A 16646-nucleotide genomic window follows, 5' to 3' on the forward strand; every position below is an offset into this window, starting at 1 on the left:
CACAAACAACCCGAGCGTGGCGAGAACGGACGCCGACCTATCTTTCCATTTTCCGGCACATTCTGTCGACCGGCTTTATGCAGACACGCTCCGTTGCTTTTTATAGCCGCCGTCCTTACGCGCGGCAGCGTAAGTACAGTATAATAACTACTGTGCCGCATTCCGACTTTCGACAATTATAACCCAGACGCGGAACGTCTGCCCACGATGACTTTTAAATGACTACTTGTCCTTTTTCCTCAAAGACCGGAGAGCAAAAAGAGGGACGCGTCCGTCAGGGCGGGTTCGCCTTTCGGGCGTCCCGAATGGGCTTTGTTCTTAATGAGCATTGAATAGCATCTTTGAATATTGATATTACGCGTTCACTGATTTATTCATATCTTGCTTTTATTACAGAGATAAACCAAAAGTGTGTGCACGAATGTCCAAAGTCGGTCACGGACCTCGAAAGTGGCTGTTACTAGAAACTTTTGTGTATTTTTTATATTAGAACCTCCAATGCTGTACACATTTTTTACACCAAGTAAAAAAAACTTACATAAATACATGTTTAAAAAGTCTTCTTAAAGATTAAGTGCAAATGTATTCCATTTCAAAGTTAAATACAACTGAACTGTACGAAGACAATGATTCTTTAGTACACCACTAGAGGGAGCTTGCATACTACAAATGGTATCACGTTTCCTGAGGAATTCACTGATCTGAAAAAAAAAAAGTGGATAGCTCATTGGCCACCAAAGCGGAAGTCACCGAAAACAGATAGCCGCCATCTTGATACTCCCAAAACAACCATCCCGACCTGCATGTGCGGCGATTAATCGCCAGTTTCGTGGCTGTGAGAAAACATTCCAAAGTTAAGTTAGAAAAATTTACTTTGACACTGTTAAAGTTTGTTTGTAAAGGTTTTTTTAATCATTATTTTCTGATGAACTCAATTCACTTCAACAAATTTTGTTTCCGGTTGTTGTTGTTCACTGTTCACTCTCTGCTTCATCTTTATAGGCCGACGGTTTTTCGTGAAAAAGCGATGCCAATATTTTCCCAAACTTCATCCGTGGATAAGCAAGAAAACACATTTTCTGTGAATTTTTTGATGAATCTCATAATACAGAACTCTGCACATTGAATTAGATTTTCAAATGTTCGGAAAGAAGTTGAAATTTTCTGTCTGAAAAAGGACGTCGCAGAGACAACAAATGAACAACGCGTTTAGCATGTATTTTCCCATTGCGAGTCCTCATTTCCAAAAATATAGCTAACTGATTGACTGAAAATTTAATGTTTTTATGACACAAATGTGTTGTGATGATAGTGCTTCACAGCGTATTTTTGGAAAAGGTAACATCACGGAAAATGGGCCCTAGGTTTCTTGGTAGTCACGGTGTTCTGTCTTTCCTTTCCACTTAGCCTTTTTTAGCGAACTAAGTCGAATTAAAAATCCTTCATGTCACCATAACTGAAAACATGTCAAGCTCACTTGACCAATTTTAATTCTTCATGCCAAACTTTGAGGAAAAACCCCACCATAATCCAACGTGTAAACCATGTCCTCCACACGTTTTGGGAGTACCAAGATGGCGGCCAACCTGCGAGATATGTACGCGCGATCCATTTTTTTTTTTTTTTTTTTTTTAGATCAGTGGAGGAATCTAATGAGTTTTTATTTATGCCGTGGGTTAGGGTTCCTGTTTTGGACAGCAAAAATACTTCTTTAAAAATGTGGGAAAAGTATAGTTATTGCGAATACAGTCATGATATACTGACACGTCATACTTTTGCCACATTATATTTCTTATGTTTTGTTTGGTTATCCCGTTTTGTCGGTGTCCTGTCCATCTTGACTTAAGTTACCAAGTACGGTTCCTTCCCGTTTGAATCAGTACATTCACGACATCATTAATTCATTCATTAAATCATTACAATACAGTAATCTTCTGAAAATTTGCAAGTGCTGTAATTGATACACACTCCCATTTTCATGTAGGTTTTTGTTGAATGGTTCACTCTAAATTGCCCCTAGGTGTGATTGTGAGTGCGACTGTTTGTCTCCATGTGCCCTGCGATTGGTTGGAGACCAGTTCAGGGTGTACCCCGCCTCCTCCCCGTTGACAGCTGGGATCGGCTCCAGCAGGGAGCCTCGTGAGGATAACCAGCAAAGAAAATGAATGGATGGTTGGTTCAAACTGTTAAAACACCACAAATGCCACATTTTGATATAATTTTAAACTCACATTATCCTTAAAAGGAAAATCACGAGCAAACGATTACAATTTTCAAAACGGCAAAAAAAAATTGTATATGTAAATCCACACAGTGATGACTCTTTGCAACTCACTAACAACCCAGACTAAACTTGGCTCCTCCATGACTTAGAGAGCTTGTCTCTTCATCGAGGTGTGTGACCAGAACAAACTTCATTGACACCGATTACTGCATTTTTCTGTCGGTCCCAGGTGAGCCGATCCCCGCTATGTACAAAAGGCGGGGTACGCCCATGATTGGACGCCAGCCAATCGCAGGTTTCGGGTGCACTAAGCAGTGAAACAAATAAGCTCATCCACCTTTTTTCAACCCTTGCAGTTCTTAGGAAAGCGGGTCTGTAAATGCGCGGCGCATACAGGTCCTTCATTTCCTCTAATGAGAGGCCGGAGAACCGAAGGGTCTTCCACAGAGGGTCTCGGTGGGCTTCATTATGGGCCGGGACCTGTCTGTGGGTATCATTTGCACTGATATATTGTGCTACGCGGAGGGATGCGGGGCTGCTCGTGAGAAAACAAATTCGTGGACGCGTCCTCATCGTGAAGGCACGAGTGACTTTCAAACAACGCATCTTTGTGGGGGGGGGGGCAAATTCTGTTTGAACACGTCCCGTCGGGCCCTCGCGGCACCGGCGTGCGGATTCGAAAGCAGGCGACTCCTCGTTTCCTACCGCGGGCTCCCCCGGCGTCCCATCTGCGGCACGACACGCGGCGCCTTCCGCAGCCGGCATCCTTCGCATCATTTTTATTTATGTTTTTTTTTTTGTCAAAATGACAAGGGAAGTGCGGCGTGAGTCACGATTCGCCACCCTGAGGAGGAAGAGGAGCTCCTTACTCAAATGAAGGGGTCACTGATATTTTGGGGGGGAAACTAAGAGCTACTTTTTGGGGACTTGTTGTTTTATTGATTTTATTATTATTTATCTGAATACACATTAAAATACATGTAATTGTTAATGGCAATAACAGTCGGCTCAACAGCAGAAGTCCATAAAACTCCGAGTGTTTACATTTTTAAATAATCGCTGCTACAACATTCCTAGGAAGTCGCAATTTCCCATCTCGGGTGAAAAATTTGGTGACAGATGCTCAAATAGGGCGGCACGGTGGAAGCAGCTGGAAAAGCGTTGGCCTCGCAGTTCTGAGGAGCCGAGTTTGATCCTGGCCCTTCCTGTGTGGAGTTTGCATGTTCTCCCCATGCCTACATGGGTTTTCTCCTGGCACTCTGGTTTCCTCCCACATCCCAAAAACATGCGACAGTAATTGGACACTCTAAATTGCCCGTAGGTGTGATTGTGAGGCGTGTGATTGTGAGTGCGACTGTTGTCTGTCTTCATGTGCCCTGTGATTGGCTGGCAACCAGTTCAGGGTGTACCCCGCCTCCTTGCCCCTTGACAGCTTGGATAGGCTCCACCACTCCCTGCCACCCTCGCGAGGATAAGCGGCAAAGAAAATGGATGGATGGATGCTCAAACAGCACTTATGGTAACAAACACCTACAAATAAAAAAAAAGGACACTGCATGTACTTAAATGAATATATTTTGCAGATAAAAAGTATACACATAAAAGAGCAGGCTTTTGTAAATAAATAAATAAATAAATAGACCAAAATAATTCATTTCAAAACATACTTGACCAGGAGTCACTGATGGTGTACTGTGGTACACACGCCTGCCTTTGGGGCGGGCAGCATGGGATCGATTCCCGCTCGGTGATGGTGTCGATAGCTGCCCTGCGAAGCTCGCCGGGATAGGCTCCAGCTTTCCGCAACCCTTGTGTGGATAAGTGGCTTGGATAATGACAGGACATATTTGACCATGTGTTATAAACTGTACTACACAACTACGAAAAACAATTGGGAAAGGAAGTAAAAATAGCTAAGAAAATATGTTTGCACAAGTGTGCATACCCCCAACTGGTGATGTGGCTCTGTTTGCAATCAAGTTACCATTTAAATTTATGTCAAGTGGGAGTCAACACACACTTTTGAAGTGAGAATTTGACTGTCGCTGTTAGTTTTCATTGATATTTTGTAAATTATCAATTAAATTAAAACGAGGAGCTACCGCGCATGCGCAAATGGGCCACGTCGGGCTCGTCGCCAGCTCAGCTGACGCCAGGCAGCCTGCAAAGCCCGCAGCCAGGAGTGCGGCAGTGGAAGATGATGGCAGACTCTGGAAGTCACCGAGATCAGGCGGCGGTCATCGACAACAACGACAACACGGAGGCGGAGAACAACATCATCAACTCGGTAGTGACAGTTGTTGGCTGACATGTTTTTTTTTTTTTTTCCTGACATAGACGCTTAGTTTGAAGTAGGCGTTAGCGTGCTCGGCTAGCAAAGGTGTGTGCGGTCTTTCGAGCGCTATTATTGACGGGTTTTTGGAGTAGATGTGAAGCTTTTGGTGTTTTACGAGCCTTTAAAGTTATCACACAAAGTTGCAATGTTCTAAGAATAAGAAAAAGTTATTTTCGACTAGTTACTTTAGTAGAAAATTTCACTCCTGATGCTAGCTTGCTAACTAGCCGCCGTTGTTTGCGTCAAATGGATGGAGTTTTGTTTATCCTCTTGGCTCAAGTGTGAATTCCGTGTTCTGTAGCCACGGGGCTGTTTTGACAATTTATGTTTTTGATTTTTTTAAAAATAAAGAGTTTTGGAATGGCGGAAATTCACAGGTGAAGCAGGAAATTGTCTGGTCTCGTGACCTGCCAAATACTGGCACCTCCGACAGCACATTGTGATAGCGGTTAGCCGGTTGCCTCACAGATTTGGGTTCGACTGTCTTCCTCTGGAGAGTTTGTGTGATCCCCCCCCACACACACACACACATACACACTTGTACTCCGCCTTGCTCATTTGTGCCCTGCGATTAGCTGGTGACCAATCCACGGTATACCCCAGCTCAAGCGCAATCTGATAATGAGGAGAAGTGAATGATGGACTTGCAACTTTGTGTTTTATCTGTCCACCTTAATCATTAATCAACATCATTTATCACACCTTACCTTGTTATTTTATGGTCCGCTGCTCTTTAACACTGAATGTTTCCCATCCTGGCCAGATGGTGGAAAAGGGGACGTCGCTGTTGAAGAAGCTGGACATCAACGTGGCGGAGGCTGAGAAGAGAACGGGCAAGAACACGGTCAACATGCAGGAAACCTACACCGTCTACCTCGTAGAGACACGGTGGGCTTCCGCTAAAGGGTGCAACGCGCGTAACGATTTTGATTTGTGTTCTTCCTGCTCTAAGTGTGTGAGGTGTACTCCAGATGACCAAAAACAGTACACCTCACACACTCACACAAGAATATCTCCACCGACAATCGCAAGTTTCTTACCCCAAGCCGCAGGTCTGTCGTTGAACCAAGACTGACATAAGGTGTCCACACGTCCGGTGTGACGGTCTGAACGCTCCCGGTGCTGAAAAGCCTCCTTGTGATTAATGCGCATATATTTTGTAAACTTCCGGCCAGTCTGAAACATCCCCATCCATGCTTCAACCTGTGCTGTTCGACAACTTGTCGCCGAGTCTTTGTGTTCGCTATGGATGTCTCAGAAGGATTGGGTTAGGTTATAACGTATGTTAGCTTCCGCTATGTAGAAGAAGGGGACTAATGAGACCGGGGAATTTCGCAGTAAACGTACCCAGAGTTCCCCTGTTAGTAATGCATGCGCATTCATCACAAGGAGACTTTTCAGCACGGGGGAGCGCTCAGACCGTCACACTGGGAAAGATAAACGGTGAAAGAGTGGGAGAAATAGAAGATGCTAGGCTAAGTGTTAGCTTATCTCTCAACTACATTCCAGTAGCAAACTCTTCTCCTTCCCATTTTTATTGTGGTGAATGACTTGAGACAAATTATACAAACACTGATCACGACGAGTTCCTCCTTTTTGTGACTGCAGCCTTACTTCTTGTTACCTATTCTAAAATTTCATGGCCCATAAAGTCTGTTATCAGCCAAGATCACGTGACCAGACCAGAAAACAGGTTGGTGAACTTCCTGTCTCCACAGTGACACCTATAATTATTACTAGATATTAACACAAAGCAGTTAACTACTGTGGTGCGATAAATTTATCATTAGTTTTCAAAAAAATAACAGAGGTACCTGTGTAGAGTTCGTATGTTCGCCCCGTGCCTGCGTGGGTTTTCTCCGGCCACTCCGCTTTCCTCCCGCATCCCAAAAACATGCAACATTATTGGGCACTCCAAATTGCCCCTGGGTGTGATTGTGAGTGCGGCTGTTTGTCTCGATCCACCCTGTGATTGGCTGGCGACCAGTTCAGGGTACACCCTGCCTCCTGCCCGTTGACAGCTGGGATAGGCTCCAGCACTCCCCGCGACTCTCATGAGGATAAGGGGCAAAGAAAATGGATGGATGGTTAGATGCTCCTTGTTGACTGTATCCAACTTTTGGTCTATTTGCTATTCAGTTACAGTAAGTTGTGCTTTATGGTAATTAACTTCTGAAATTAATGTGAGCAAATTCCATCCAATGAATACAAATTACATATATTTGTCTTCATACATACACTGTATGTAAAATGAAGTACTGTATAGATCTTAAAAATGTGTCCAGCTCTCTGGTAGCTCTTGAAGATGCTTTTTTTTTTAAGGCGCTTTCTCCTGATCTCGTATCATAGGGTGGAGCCGGTGACTTCACTGTATGTGAAATGACATTTTTCACAACGTGAACAAAAATGTTGAAGTGAGTGTTTTGCGTGCAGACCATCCGAAACAGCCGTGAACGTCTCTCCAGCCACCACACCCGACACCTTGTGGCGACGCTACAGCGAGTTCGAGCTCCTCAGAACGTACCTGCTGGTCACGTACCCGTACATCATCATCCCACCTCTGCCAGAGAAAAGGGTGAGTCCAATCAGACACGTTGACTCGTTCGTTCTCGCCCCGTTAATGTGCAGGTGTTCTCCACCTGCAGGCGGAGTTTGTGTGGCACAAGCTGTCAGCCGATAACCTCGACCCGGACTTTGTCGAGCGGCGCAGGGTGGGCCTGGAAAACTTCTTGCTGCGGGTGATGTCGCATCCCGTTCTCTGTGAAGACAAGATAGTTTTCCTTTTCCTCACCGAGGTTCGTACCCCTGTTGATTAATTTCACATCATACACGGGAGAATCCTGCCGGTCGGCCTCTAATTTGTTCATATTTACAAAATATTTGGGGTCAAAAACTGTATCGGAACTTGATTTTACTGTACAGGTGCCGTTTTCAGTCACACTAACGCTCTTAGCTGTGATAGTATTGTCCAAATGTTTTTTTTGTAAAACACAGCATAAAACATGATCTGAACCCGTAATGGATGAATCTCCAGTTTGTGAGTCACGTTCCATTCTTGGCAAAGCGGCGTGTGACAGACATAACGGCGTGCTTGTGCCTTTTCAGTATGAACTCACCCCTGCGAGAAATCACTACGTCCGTCGTGCGCATTCACACGGCCGTTACTGCTCTTCACGCTCAAATAATTAGCGACAGCGGCTACTGCTTTCAACACAAAGCAGCGTGGGCGAGGAGTCACGGAGGTTAAACTTTTCACTCTGCCTGGGACTTCCCGCTGTCGTCGGAATTGGGCAAATTTGCGGCTCGAGTTCGACTCCCCATCCCGCATCGGTACCTTACATACAGTGCAGGGAGTTGTGCAAAGGTTATCGGGGACACGGCTTTTTAATGTAACGTCACAAGCAAACATTTAACTCGGTGTAGCCGTATTGCACTTTGCAGCGTAGATATGCGTACCACTCCCCGATGTTGCAATAACCTTTATCTCTTATCAGCGTACTTCTCCTATTTGCTTTCACTGATACGCTGCCGAGGTGGCATAAAAGCAGAAAAAGCTAAATAATAAACAAAAGCAAATCACTGATCTTGTGCCAAGTCATGCGTCGACTGTTCAATCTTTTGTCGTGACATCTTCAATGAAAATGTATTCAAGTTCCATTGGATACACTGTTTAGTGCTACTATTTCACTGCAGTAATACCCTCATTTCTCGAGTATAATGCGCATCCCCAAAGCTGACCTAAAAAAAAAAAAAAAAAAAAAATCAGGAAAACCCTTCTACCAATGTACAATGCGCACCACCAATTTGCTGCTACCCATATACTCAAAATATTGCAAATTATCTGTATTTATATTTTGTTAGGTTTGTACTTGTATTCTTTTACAAATAAACTGTCCGTACAACAATCAATAATAATAATATTATTATTATATTATATCATTTTATATATATATATATATATATATATATATATATATTACAATAATAATCATTGTGCACGTGCTGATGTAGACGTAATATGATCTCGGGACAGGCCACAGGACACGCTTGTTCTGGTTCTTGTAATTGTCAGAACAGAATCCCTCGACCAACTAAATAAATGGTCAATAATGGAATAACATTTTATTAATAATGTTGATAACACATATTACAGTCTTAAATAAATATTTAACACTGTTTGACTTAAACGATTTTTGCATTAAACATTTCTGCATTGTGCAGTTTCTCCACTATATTACCCATCCTATACAACTATACAATGTGATTGTACTTTTTATTTTTCATCCATACCTAAATATCTATTAAGTTTTTGGAAAAATGTGCGCATTATTTTCGAGGAATTACGGTAATATTGCCATAGCCAAATGACAGCAACTGTAGAAATCACTCGTTTTGCTTGAAAACGCATGCATCGTGTCCTTGTTGGTAATACTGCTAATGTCAGCTGAAAAACTTGTAGTTATGTGTCGTTCTTCAGGAGAAAGGATGGAGGGATGCAGTTTTGGAGACCGGTTTCCAAGACAAGGTACTGGATTTCTTATTCAGCGGTGCTGGGTCTCACATACAGTTGCATCACAATAAATAAATCCTCACTGAAACTCATTTATGGCTTTTAATACTGTATGTAAACCTTATTTTTATCTGGCACACGCACTTTTTTTTTTGTTTCCATACATCTTTTTTCTATCTGTTTATCCCAGTTATGTTCAGCATCTTTCATTGTACAGAAAAGCGCTTTGCATTATAAAGTTAAAACTATTATCAGTATTTTATTGTGAGTTTCTTTCCAAAATTTAAATTAAAAAAGTGCAGCTCATATTGTACAAATGAATTAATCACAGGAAAGTTCTTTTCGCAAGGCCAGTTGCTATAGAAATTGTTCTCAATCCTTCACGCTTTAAATTTGAAGGGTTCGTTAATTGTTAGCTGCAATCATCCAAATTAAATAGATTTCGTACGTCATTCTGTGTGTAGTGAATCTGTGTAATGTGAATTTAACTTTAATAAGATTCCATTTTCCACATTTTTTAATGTATTTCGATGCACCTGCATTACAGAATTCTGGGCGAGATTTTTTGGGAAATGTACAAAAGCAGCTTTAAAACGTTGTTCCTTTGTCCGCCTCGTTAGGCTGATTCCAGACTGAAGTCCCTGAGTGCCATGTTTAGAGTCAAGAACCCTGACAAGTAGGTGTCATTTTCGACCACCCCTAACAGACTAAGGTAAGTTCATATTGCCGTGTAAACAAAAGAAATGCTAAGGTGGCCGTTTCCCTGTCGCATTTCCCAGGCGCTTCACGGCGCTGAAACAGTACAGCGACGAACTGAACGCTGCCATCTCTCAACTTCTCAGGGTCAGAGCGGTAAGTATTCAACCATGTACACCAAACATCCATCCATTATCTTAGCCGCTTATCCTCACAAAGGTCGCGGGGAGTGCTGGAGCCTATCCCAGCTGTCGGGGTACACCCTGAACGGGTTGCCAGCCAATCACAGGGTACATGGAGACAAGCAATCGTTGCACTCACAATCACACCAAGGGGCAATTTAAAGTGTCCAATGAATGTTGCATGTTTTTGGGTTGTGGGAGGAAACCGGAGTGCCCAGAGAAAACCCACGCAGGAACGGGGAGAACATGCAAACACCACACAGGCGGGGCCGCGATCAAACCCGGGTCCTCAGAACGGGTCCTCAGAACTGTGAGGCCAGCTGATCCACTGTGCCGCCACACCAAACACTTAAGTTTTTTTTTTTGTTTTATTTTATTCTGTAATTGTTGAGCATTTGTATTGATTTGATCTGACTGTATTTTTTTCCCGTTTTTATAAAAGGATAACACTTATTTGATATAAATTTATAAATTGTGTTTGAAAGGGGTAGAAAGACTAAAAAGCTTATTTATGAATACCTCTTGTAGTGTGTGTGAGTGTGTGAGTGTGTGTGAGTGAGTGAGAGAGAGAGAGAGAGAGAGAGAGAGAGAGAGACTCCGTATCCTTTTTTGACAATATTACAAACATCCATCTATTTTCTTAGCCGCTTATCCTCACAAGGGTCGCAGTGCGTGCTAGAGCCTACTTTAGCTTTCAACGGGGAGGAGGCAGGGTACACCCTGAACTGGTTGCCGGGCAATAGCAGGCACATCGTAGAGTGTCCACTTAGCTTTGCATGTTTTTGGGATGTGGGAGGAAAACTCACGCATCCATGGGGAGAGCATGCAAACTCCACACGGAGAGGGCCGGGATTGAACCCTGGACCTCAGAATTTTGAGGCCAACCCTTTACAGCTGCACCACATTGCCGCCTATTACAAACACATAAGTTATACATAGTTATTACCGTAGCGTTTATTACAAATAATTCTGAATCGCATCAATTTCTGCACAAAAATCCCATCTTAGAAACAAAATCAGATTTTAAAATCAGGTAGGCAACATGGTGCCACCAATAAGTACGATAAAATTGTCTGTGTGTGTTGCAGAGAGTAGCTGACAGGCTGTACGGCGTCTACAAAGTCCACGGCAACTACGGTCGCGTCTTCAGGTGAGTTTTGTTTTTCGCCATTGTCCATTGGTGCCACCAGGGGGTGCTGCGTTTACACCGGTTTACCGGTTATTACTGTATGACTTCCATGTTGCTGTCATTTGACTTGACAATGAACAGGAGGCATATTATGTACCATATCGTTGTATTTCCAGCGAATGGAGCGCTATCGAGAAAGAGATGGGAGATGGACTACAGAGCGCCGGTCACCACATGGACACGTAAGTACAAATTGCCGTCTAGCCGAGAGGCAGGGTACATCCTGGACTGGTCGCCAGCTAATTGCAGAACACGTAGACAAACAAATATTCACACCAGAGGACAGTTTTGAGTCTTCAGCGAACCGAACGTGCCGCTTTCCGAAACGTGGACACAAGGTGGAGAGCCTGAAGACCGTACAAATTGACATTTCATTGGAATTTTATGATTTTTTTTTTTTTTTTAAATTTTTTAAGTTTCCTATGAGGTACAAACTGCCAACATTTTCTTCACGTGAAATTTTGGTTGATCCGTTTTTGACGTATCTGGTCAGGTACGCGGCATCAATAGACGACATCTTGGAGGAAGAAGAGCACTACGCCGACCAACTGAAGGAATATCTCTTCTACACCGAGGCTGTGCGGTAAGTTGAAGAAGCGCACTTGTGAGCCAAAATAATTGTGTGTGTATACCGTAATTTCCGGCTTACAAGCCGCGACTTTTTTCACACTCTTTCAACGCTGCGGTCTGTGTTTTTTCGAACGCCCGCAAGGGTGCACTCGACTGGAAAAGATAAGAATGAGACCAGTGGAATATATGTGCTGAGGAAGTGACTTTTACCGGCCCTGTTCGCGCTGTGCTAGCGTGTTACTGGCGTGTCTCAGTGATATTTACCGGTAAGTTTTATTATAACCGACCCTTTTAGTCTTAGCACTAGCGTTAGTGCGGTGTGAGGATTAGCGCGGTGTTAGCGTTAACGTTAGTGTAACAGGGTCGGTAAAAGTCACTTTCTCGGCACATATATTCCACCGGTCTCATTCTTACCTATTCCGCTCGAGTGCCCCCTTGCGGCCTAGCATTAACGCGGTGTTAGCAGTAGCATTAGCGCCGCGCTAGTGTTAAACTTTCTGTGTATTGAGATTTGAAAATATCTCGTGGGTTTCAATGTGGGGACTTGCAGCTTTTTCACAGCTGCGGCGTACGTATGTACCAAATGGTATTTCCTTTTCAAATGTATTCAGTGAGGCTTATAACCAGGTGCGCTCTGTAAAGCACGTATTACGGTATATATTCCGGATTTTCACCTATAGCGGATGGGCTTTCTCTATTTGATAACTTCCCGCGTTACAGCGGAAGTGGTCTCACTGCACACTTGTTGGGAATCCCTGATTTCTGTGTTTGAGTCAGCGTTTTTTTCCGTGCGCTCAGGTCAGTGTGTCGGAAACACGAGCTGATCCAGTACGAGTTGGAAGTCGCAGCTCAGGACCTGGCCTACAAGAAGCAGCAGCGAGAGGAACTGGCCACTGGGGTAACACGGAGGCTGTAGCTTTACGGATGAGCCAATTATAGCACCGCCAACTAACCTTTATCTACGCTTCACTTCCGACACCGCATTTGTTTACACGCGTAGATGGTGCGTGTGTTCTCCCTGAAGGGGATGACCAGCAAACTGTTCGGCCAGGAGAGCCAGGAGCAGAGGGAGAGCAGGCTGGTGGCCTTGGAGCAGAGCATCCAGGAGGGAGAGCAGGCGCTCAAGGAGAAGAACGCAGAATGCCAGTGAGTTCCTCCCCTCGCTCGTTCGGTCTTCTTCCATCGCGAGCCGTCATCCCTTGTTCTTTATAGAGAGTTTATGCAAACGGCCTGGGAGGACATCGAGCGTTTCAAGGAACAGAAGGACAAAGATCTGCGCGAGGCGCTCATAAGCTACGCCATCATGCAAATTAGCTTGTGTAAGAAGGTAAGTTTGTTGGTACTGTACGCAACATTAGCTACACACGATTAATATAAGCGCTGTTCTGTATGGGCGGGGGGGGGGGGGGATCTGCCTTTTTTTTGGTTAATTTTTCAACAGTGTGACTTTTTTTTACTCTTTGCAGCGGTGTAGAACTGCACTACATCGCGTCGAGAATTGTTTCTATTGTTTTACTCTGACACAAAGTTTCTGCCTCTTCAAAAATAACCCCCTAATAATTACCTCATAAAAAAAATTAATTCAACTACCGTAATTCCCGGCCTACAGAGCGCACCTGGTTATAAGCCTCACCCAGTACATTTGTAAAGGAAATAGCATTTGGTACATACTGTACATACGCCGCAGCTGTGTAAAAACCACATTGAAACCCACATTCAAACACGAGATATTTACAAAGACGGTACACAGAAAGAGTTTAACACTAGTGCTAATGCTAACAGGGCTGGTTAAAATAAAACTTACTGGTAAAGATCACAGACACGGCAGTAACACAGCGGCAACCGCTAGCTCAGCGCTAAAAGGGCCTATAAAAGTCACTTCCTCGGCACATATATTCCACCGGTCCCATTCTTACCTTTTCCGCATGAGTGCTCGGCTGCGCCTGCTAGAAAAGATGCACAAATTTGCCGCATCACCGCATAAACTGCAGGGTTGAAAACGTGGGGGAGTCGCGGCTTTAAGCCGGAAATTACGGTACGTTTTGATTCCTTATTTTCATTTTGAATTACACAATGTGGAAAACAGCTGTGTAAAAGCCACAAGTACCCACATTGAAACACGAGATATTTACATAGAAAGATGGTATACAGAAAGAGTTTAACGCTAGCACAGCGCTAACACTTGCACGGTGCTAACAGGGCCGGTTAAAACAAAAAAAACTTGCCGGTAAAAATCACTGAGCGATGCCAGTAAGACGATAGCACAGTGCTAACGCTAGCGCAGCACTAACTTGCCGGTAAAAGTCACTTCCTCGGCACACATATACCAGTCTCTTACCTTTTCTGCTCGAGTGTCCCCTTGCGTCCGTTAGAAAAATGCACAAATTAGCTGCATAAACCGCAAGTTTGAAAGAGTGGTAAAAAAAAGTCATAGCTTGTTGGCTGGAAATTACGGTATAAACTGTGGTAGTTGTAGTTACTGGCTTGCTTTTTTTTTTTTTTTAATTGGCCTGAGGGTTTTTGAAAAAGGAGGTATATATATTTTAAGATGTCAACAATTTGACGTATTCTTCCGCTGCCTTAGGGAATCCAGGTGTGGTCCAATGCCAAGGAGTGTTTCAACAAAATGTGAGCCATTTTCCAGCCAATCACCACCCAAAGCCCAGCAACCCCCCCCACAATATTTCAACTCAAAAGTTCAGCCGGTACCATTGTGGTCTGTTGATGTCTGACTAGTCTTTTTGGAGATGGACTACTTTCAATTTGGAATCTCGTCCCGTAACATGCCCGTCGTGAAGCGTTTGGTCCAATCCCTTCACGTTGCAATCCAAGGTCCGTCTCCAGCTTCTCTCGGCTTGATGCGGGATCATTTGAGCCCGGGAGCAGGTACTAGTTCCGTGCGAGTCTTAACACTGTGACGTACGAGAGACGTAACAGTTTAGAATAACAGATGACGCCTCAAATGTTCCATTTGGGGTCCCCCCCCACTCTAAATCAAGGTGTGGCGACGTGACGGCTCGCGGGGTCATATGCCGCCGGTTTGATCTGACCTCTTATGAATTTCTTAAATCAAATAAAACCTCAGAGGAGCTGAGGTGGGATGGGGGGTAAAAGGGTCCCCGCCCCTGATCTAAATAAACTGCAATTCATTGTGTCAGATACGTAAACCCGATAAAGAAATGCCACGTGACTCCGCCAAAGCCTGAAACATTTTTTTTTTTTTTTAAACATCTGGAGTCAACCTCGGTAATTTATCATGACGCGTTCGAATGTGCAAATAAACCGCCGTGAGTGAGCACGACTGAAGTGCGCTATTTTTTTTTTTTTAAATGACTGAAAACCACAGCACTCCCGCTAACTCTCCCGTCCAGCCAAGTTACCAAAGCATGCGTGTACTTGCGCACCTTGGCCATTAATAATCCCGTTTACAACGCGCACGTCACGGAAATCCTCACGGCCAAATCGAATCGTGGGTGACATACGAAAATGTTGAAGCTTTATGTTGGGTTTTTTTTCCAAAAGGAGATGTTTAAAGGGAGATCATTTTTGTACGTTATTGTAATCATTGTGATAAAACTAATAATAAACATTTATGTAAAAAAAAAAAAAAAAGTATTCAGAATGCTACTTGCTTATAGAGGTTGTGCATGTGACGTCACCATTTTCACGGCGCCATATTGGAGGTCAAAAAGACCTGCGCGACAGTGTGGGGGACATTAAACCGGAGGAGAATATTCACAATAATCAAGACCTGTTGTGCTGTTGGTTGTTAGAACAGACAAGGCAGATATTCAAAGTGGTCATTCTATAGAATACCAGCTGAAAAGACCAGAAAAGATCGATGGATTTCGGCAAATAAACGTGATGGATGGTGCCTAACCGAATACGACACGACAGCATAATGTTTGCTTCATTTCAGGTAGGAATTATTCTTCTTAATCTCAAATTACCAAGAATTATTAGTAGTAAAATATGCATTGTTCTAAAATGAGTCTAATGCGTATTTAAAAAAAAAATAAAATAAACCGCCAGTCAGACAGAGCTTTATGTAGGTTAAGGTGTGGCCGCAACATGCTTCCGTGTATGGGGGCTGAAGCCTATCCCAGCGGTTTATTTTTTTAAATGCGCATTGGACTCATTTGAGAACAATGAATATTAAACACAAAAAAAAAACCCCCATCTGTCGTGGAGAAATTTACCAAAGTTTAACGTGTTTAACCACAATACGCTTCTGTGTACGAAGGAGCTGACTCACTCTTTTTTTTTTTTCAATCATAATTAATGAATGCGAGTTTGTGTAAAACCAGTGGTCATTTATTTAAATATTGGTATTGAGTGGCTCCATCACTATTTGGGATTTATTCTTGAGAACAGATCCAGCAACGAAGTATTTGTATGCGTCCAGACTTTTCTACGCTTTCATACTTTTCTGTGTAAATCTGGATGACTTACTCACCAGAACCACGTGTAGATCCAGTCGTCCAAGACAAGCGGAAGCGGGTTAACAGTCCCAATTTCTTATCGGCGAAAACATCGACTTCGGTCTTAAATATGGAACCTCTATGCCAAGTGTCTCTCATTTTTCCACGTACCTGCATTTATTTTCACCTTCTAAATGTTTAACGTTATCGGACAGAACTCCGGGCGTCGTGCTCTAAGACGTATTTTCGCGTCGTCTCCAACCGACTTGACCGGCAATATGTCCAGTCACGTGACTTCGGTGACGTAGATGTACGAGCTCTATACTAACAATCAGTCAGGAAAGATGTTTTGGGAAATAACAAATGAGGATTAAATTGAGTTTCATTTTGATTTTTTTGATTGAGCTCCATCATTTTTTGTGCTAACTATTTGAGCACTTTAAATAAAATGTTGCAGTTCAGGTGCAGCTGTTTTGAAAAACTGATTTAAAAAAAAAAAAAAAAAACGCTAAAAGGTAA

General features: G+C 43.4%; 1 protein-coding gene across 1 annotated transcript; it reads left to right on the forward strand.

The window, feature by feature from the left end:
• The first annotated feature begins 4316 nt into the window (after positions 1–4316).
• On the forward strand, positions 4317–14934 carry snx4 (sorting nexin 4). The gene is made up of 14 exons (XM_061842412.1): positions 4317–4511; positions 5323–5447; positions 6993–7134; positions 7205–7354; positions 9037–9084; positions 9690–9745; positions 9849–9921; positions 11036–11097; positions 11253–11318; positions 11630–11719; positions 12505–12604; positions 12707–12852; positions 12919–13033; positions 14291–14934. Exons 1-14 carry the CDS (start codon positions 4332–4334, stop codon positions 14336–14338), a joined length of 1401 nt encoding a protein of 466 aa, XP_061698396.1. The 5' UTR covers positions 4317–4331; the 3' UTR covers positions 14339–14934.
• The last annotated feature ends 1712 nt before the right edge of the window (positions 14935–16646 follow it).

This window comes from Syngnathoides biaculeatus, chromosome 14, assembly GCF_019802595.1.
Source record: "Syngnathoides biaculeatus isolate LvHL_M chromosome 14, ASM1980259v1, whole genome shotgun sequence".
Taxonomy (NCBI): domain Eukaryota; kingdom Metazoa; phylum Chordata; class Actinopteri; order Syngnathiformes; family Syngnathidae; genus Syngnathoides; species Syngnathoides biaculeatus.

What these genes read in the sequence shown, in the direction of transcription:
- snx4 (XM_061842412.1), top strand. Translation starts at nt 4,332, where the DNA reads ATGCGCAAATGGGCCACGTCGGGCTCGTCGCCAGCTCAGCTGACGCCA. An exon ending in AGAACAACATCATCAACTCG is followed by an intron (nt 4,512 to 5,322) that starts GTAGTGACAGTT and finishes CATCCTGGCCAG; the next exon opens with ATGGTGGAAAAGGGGACGTC. An exon ending in TTCTACACCGAGGCTGTGCG is followed by an intron (nt 11,720 to 12,504) that starts GTAAGTTGAAGA and finishes CCGTGCGCTCAG; the next exon opens with GTCAGTGTGTCGGAAACACG.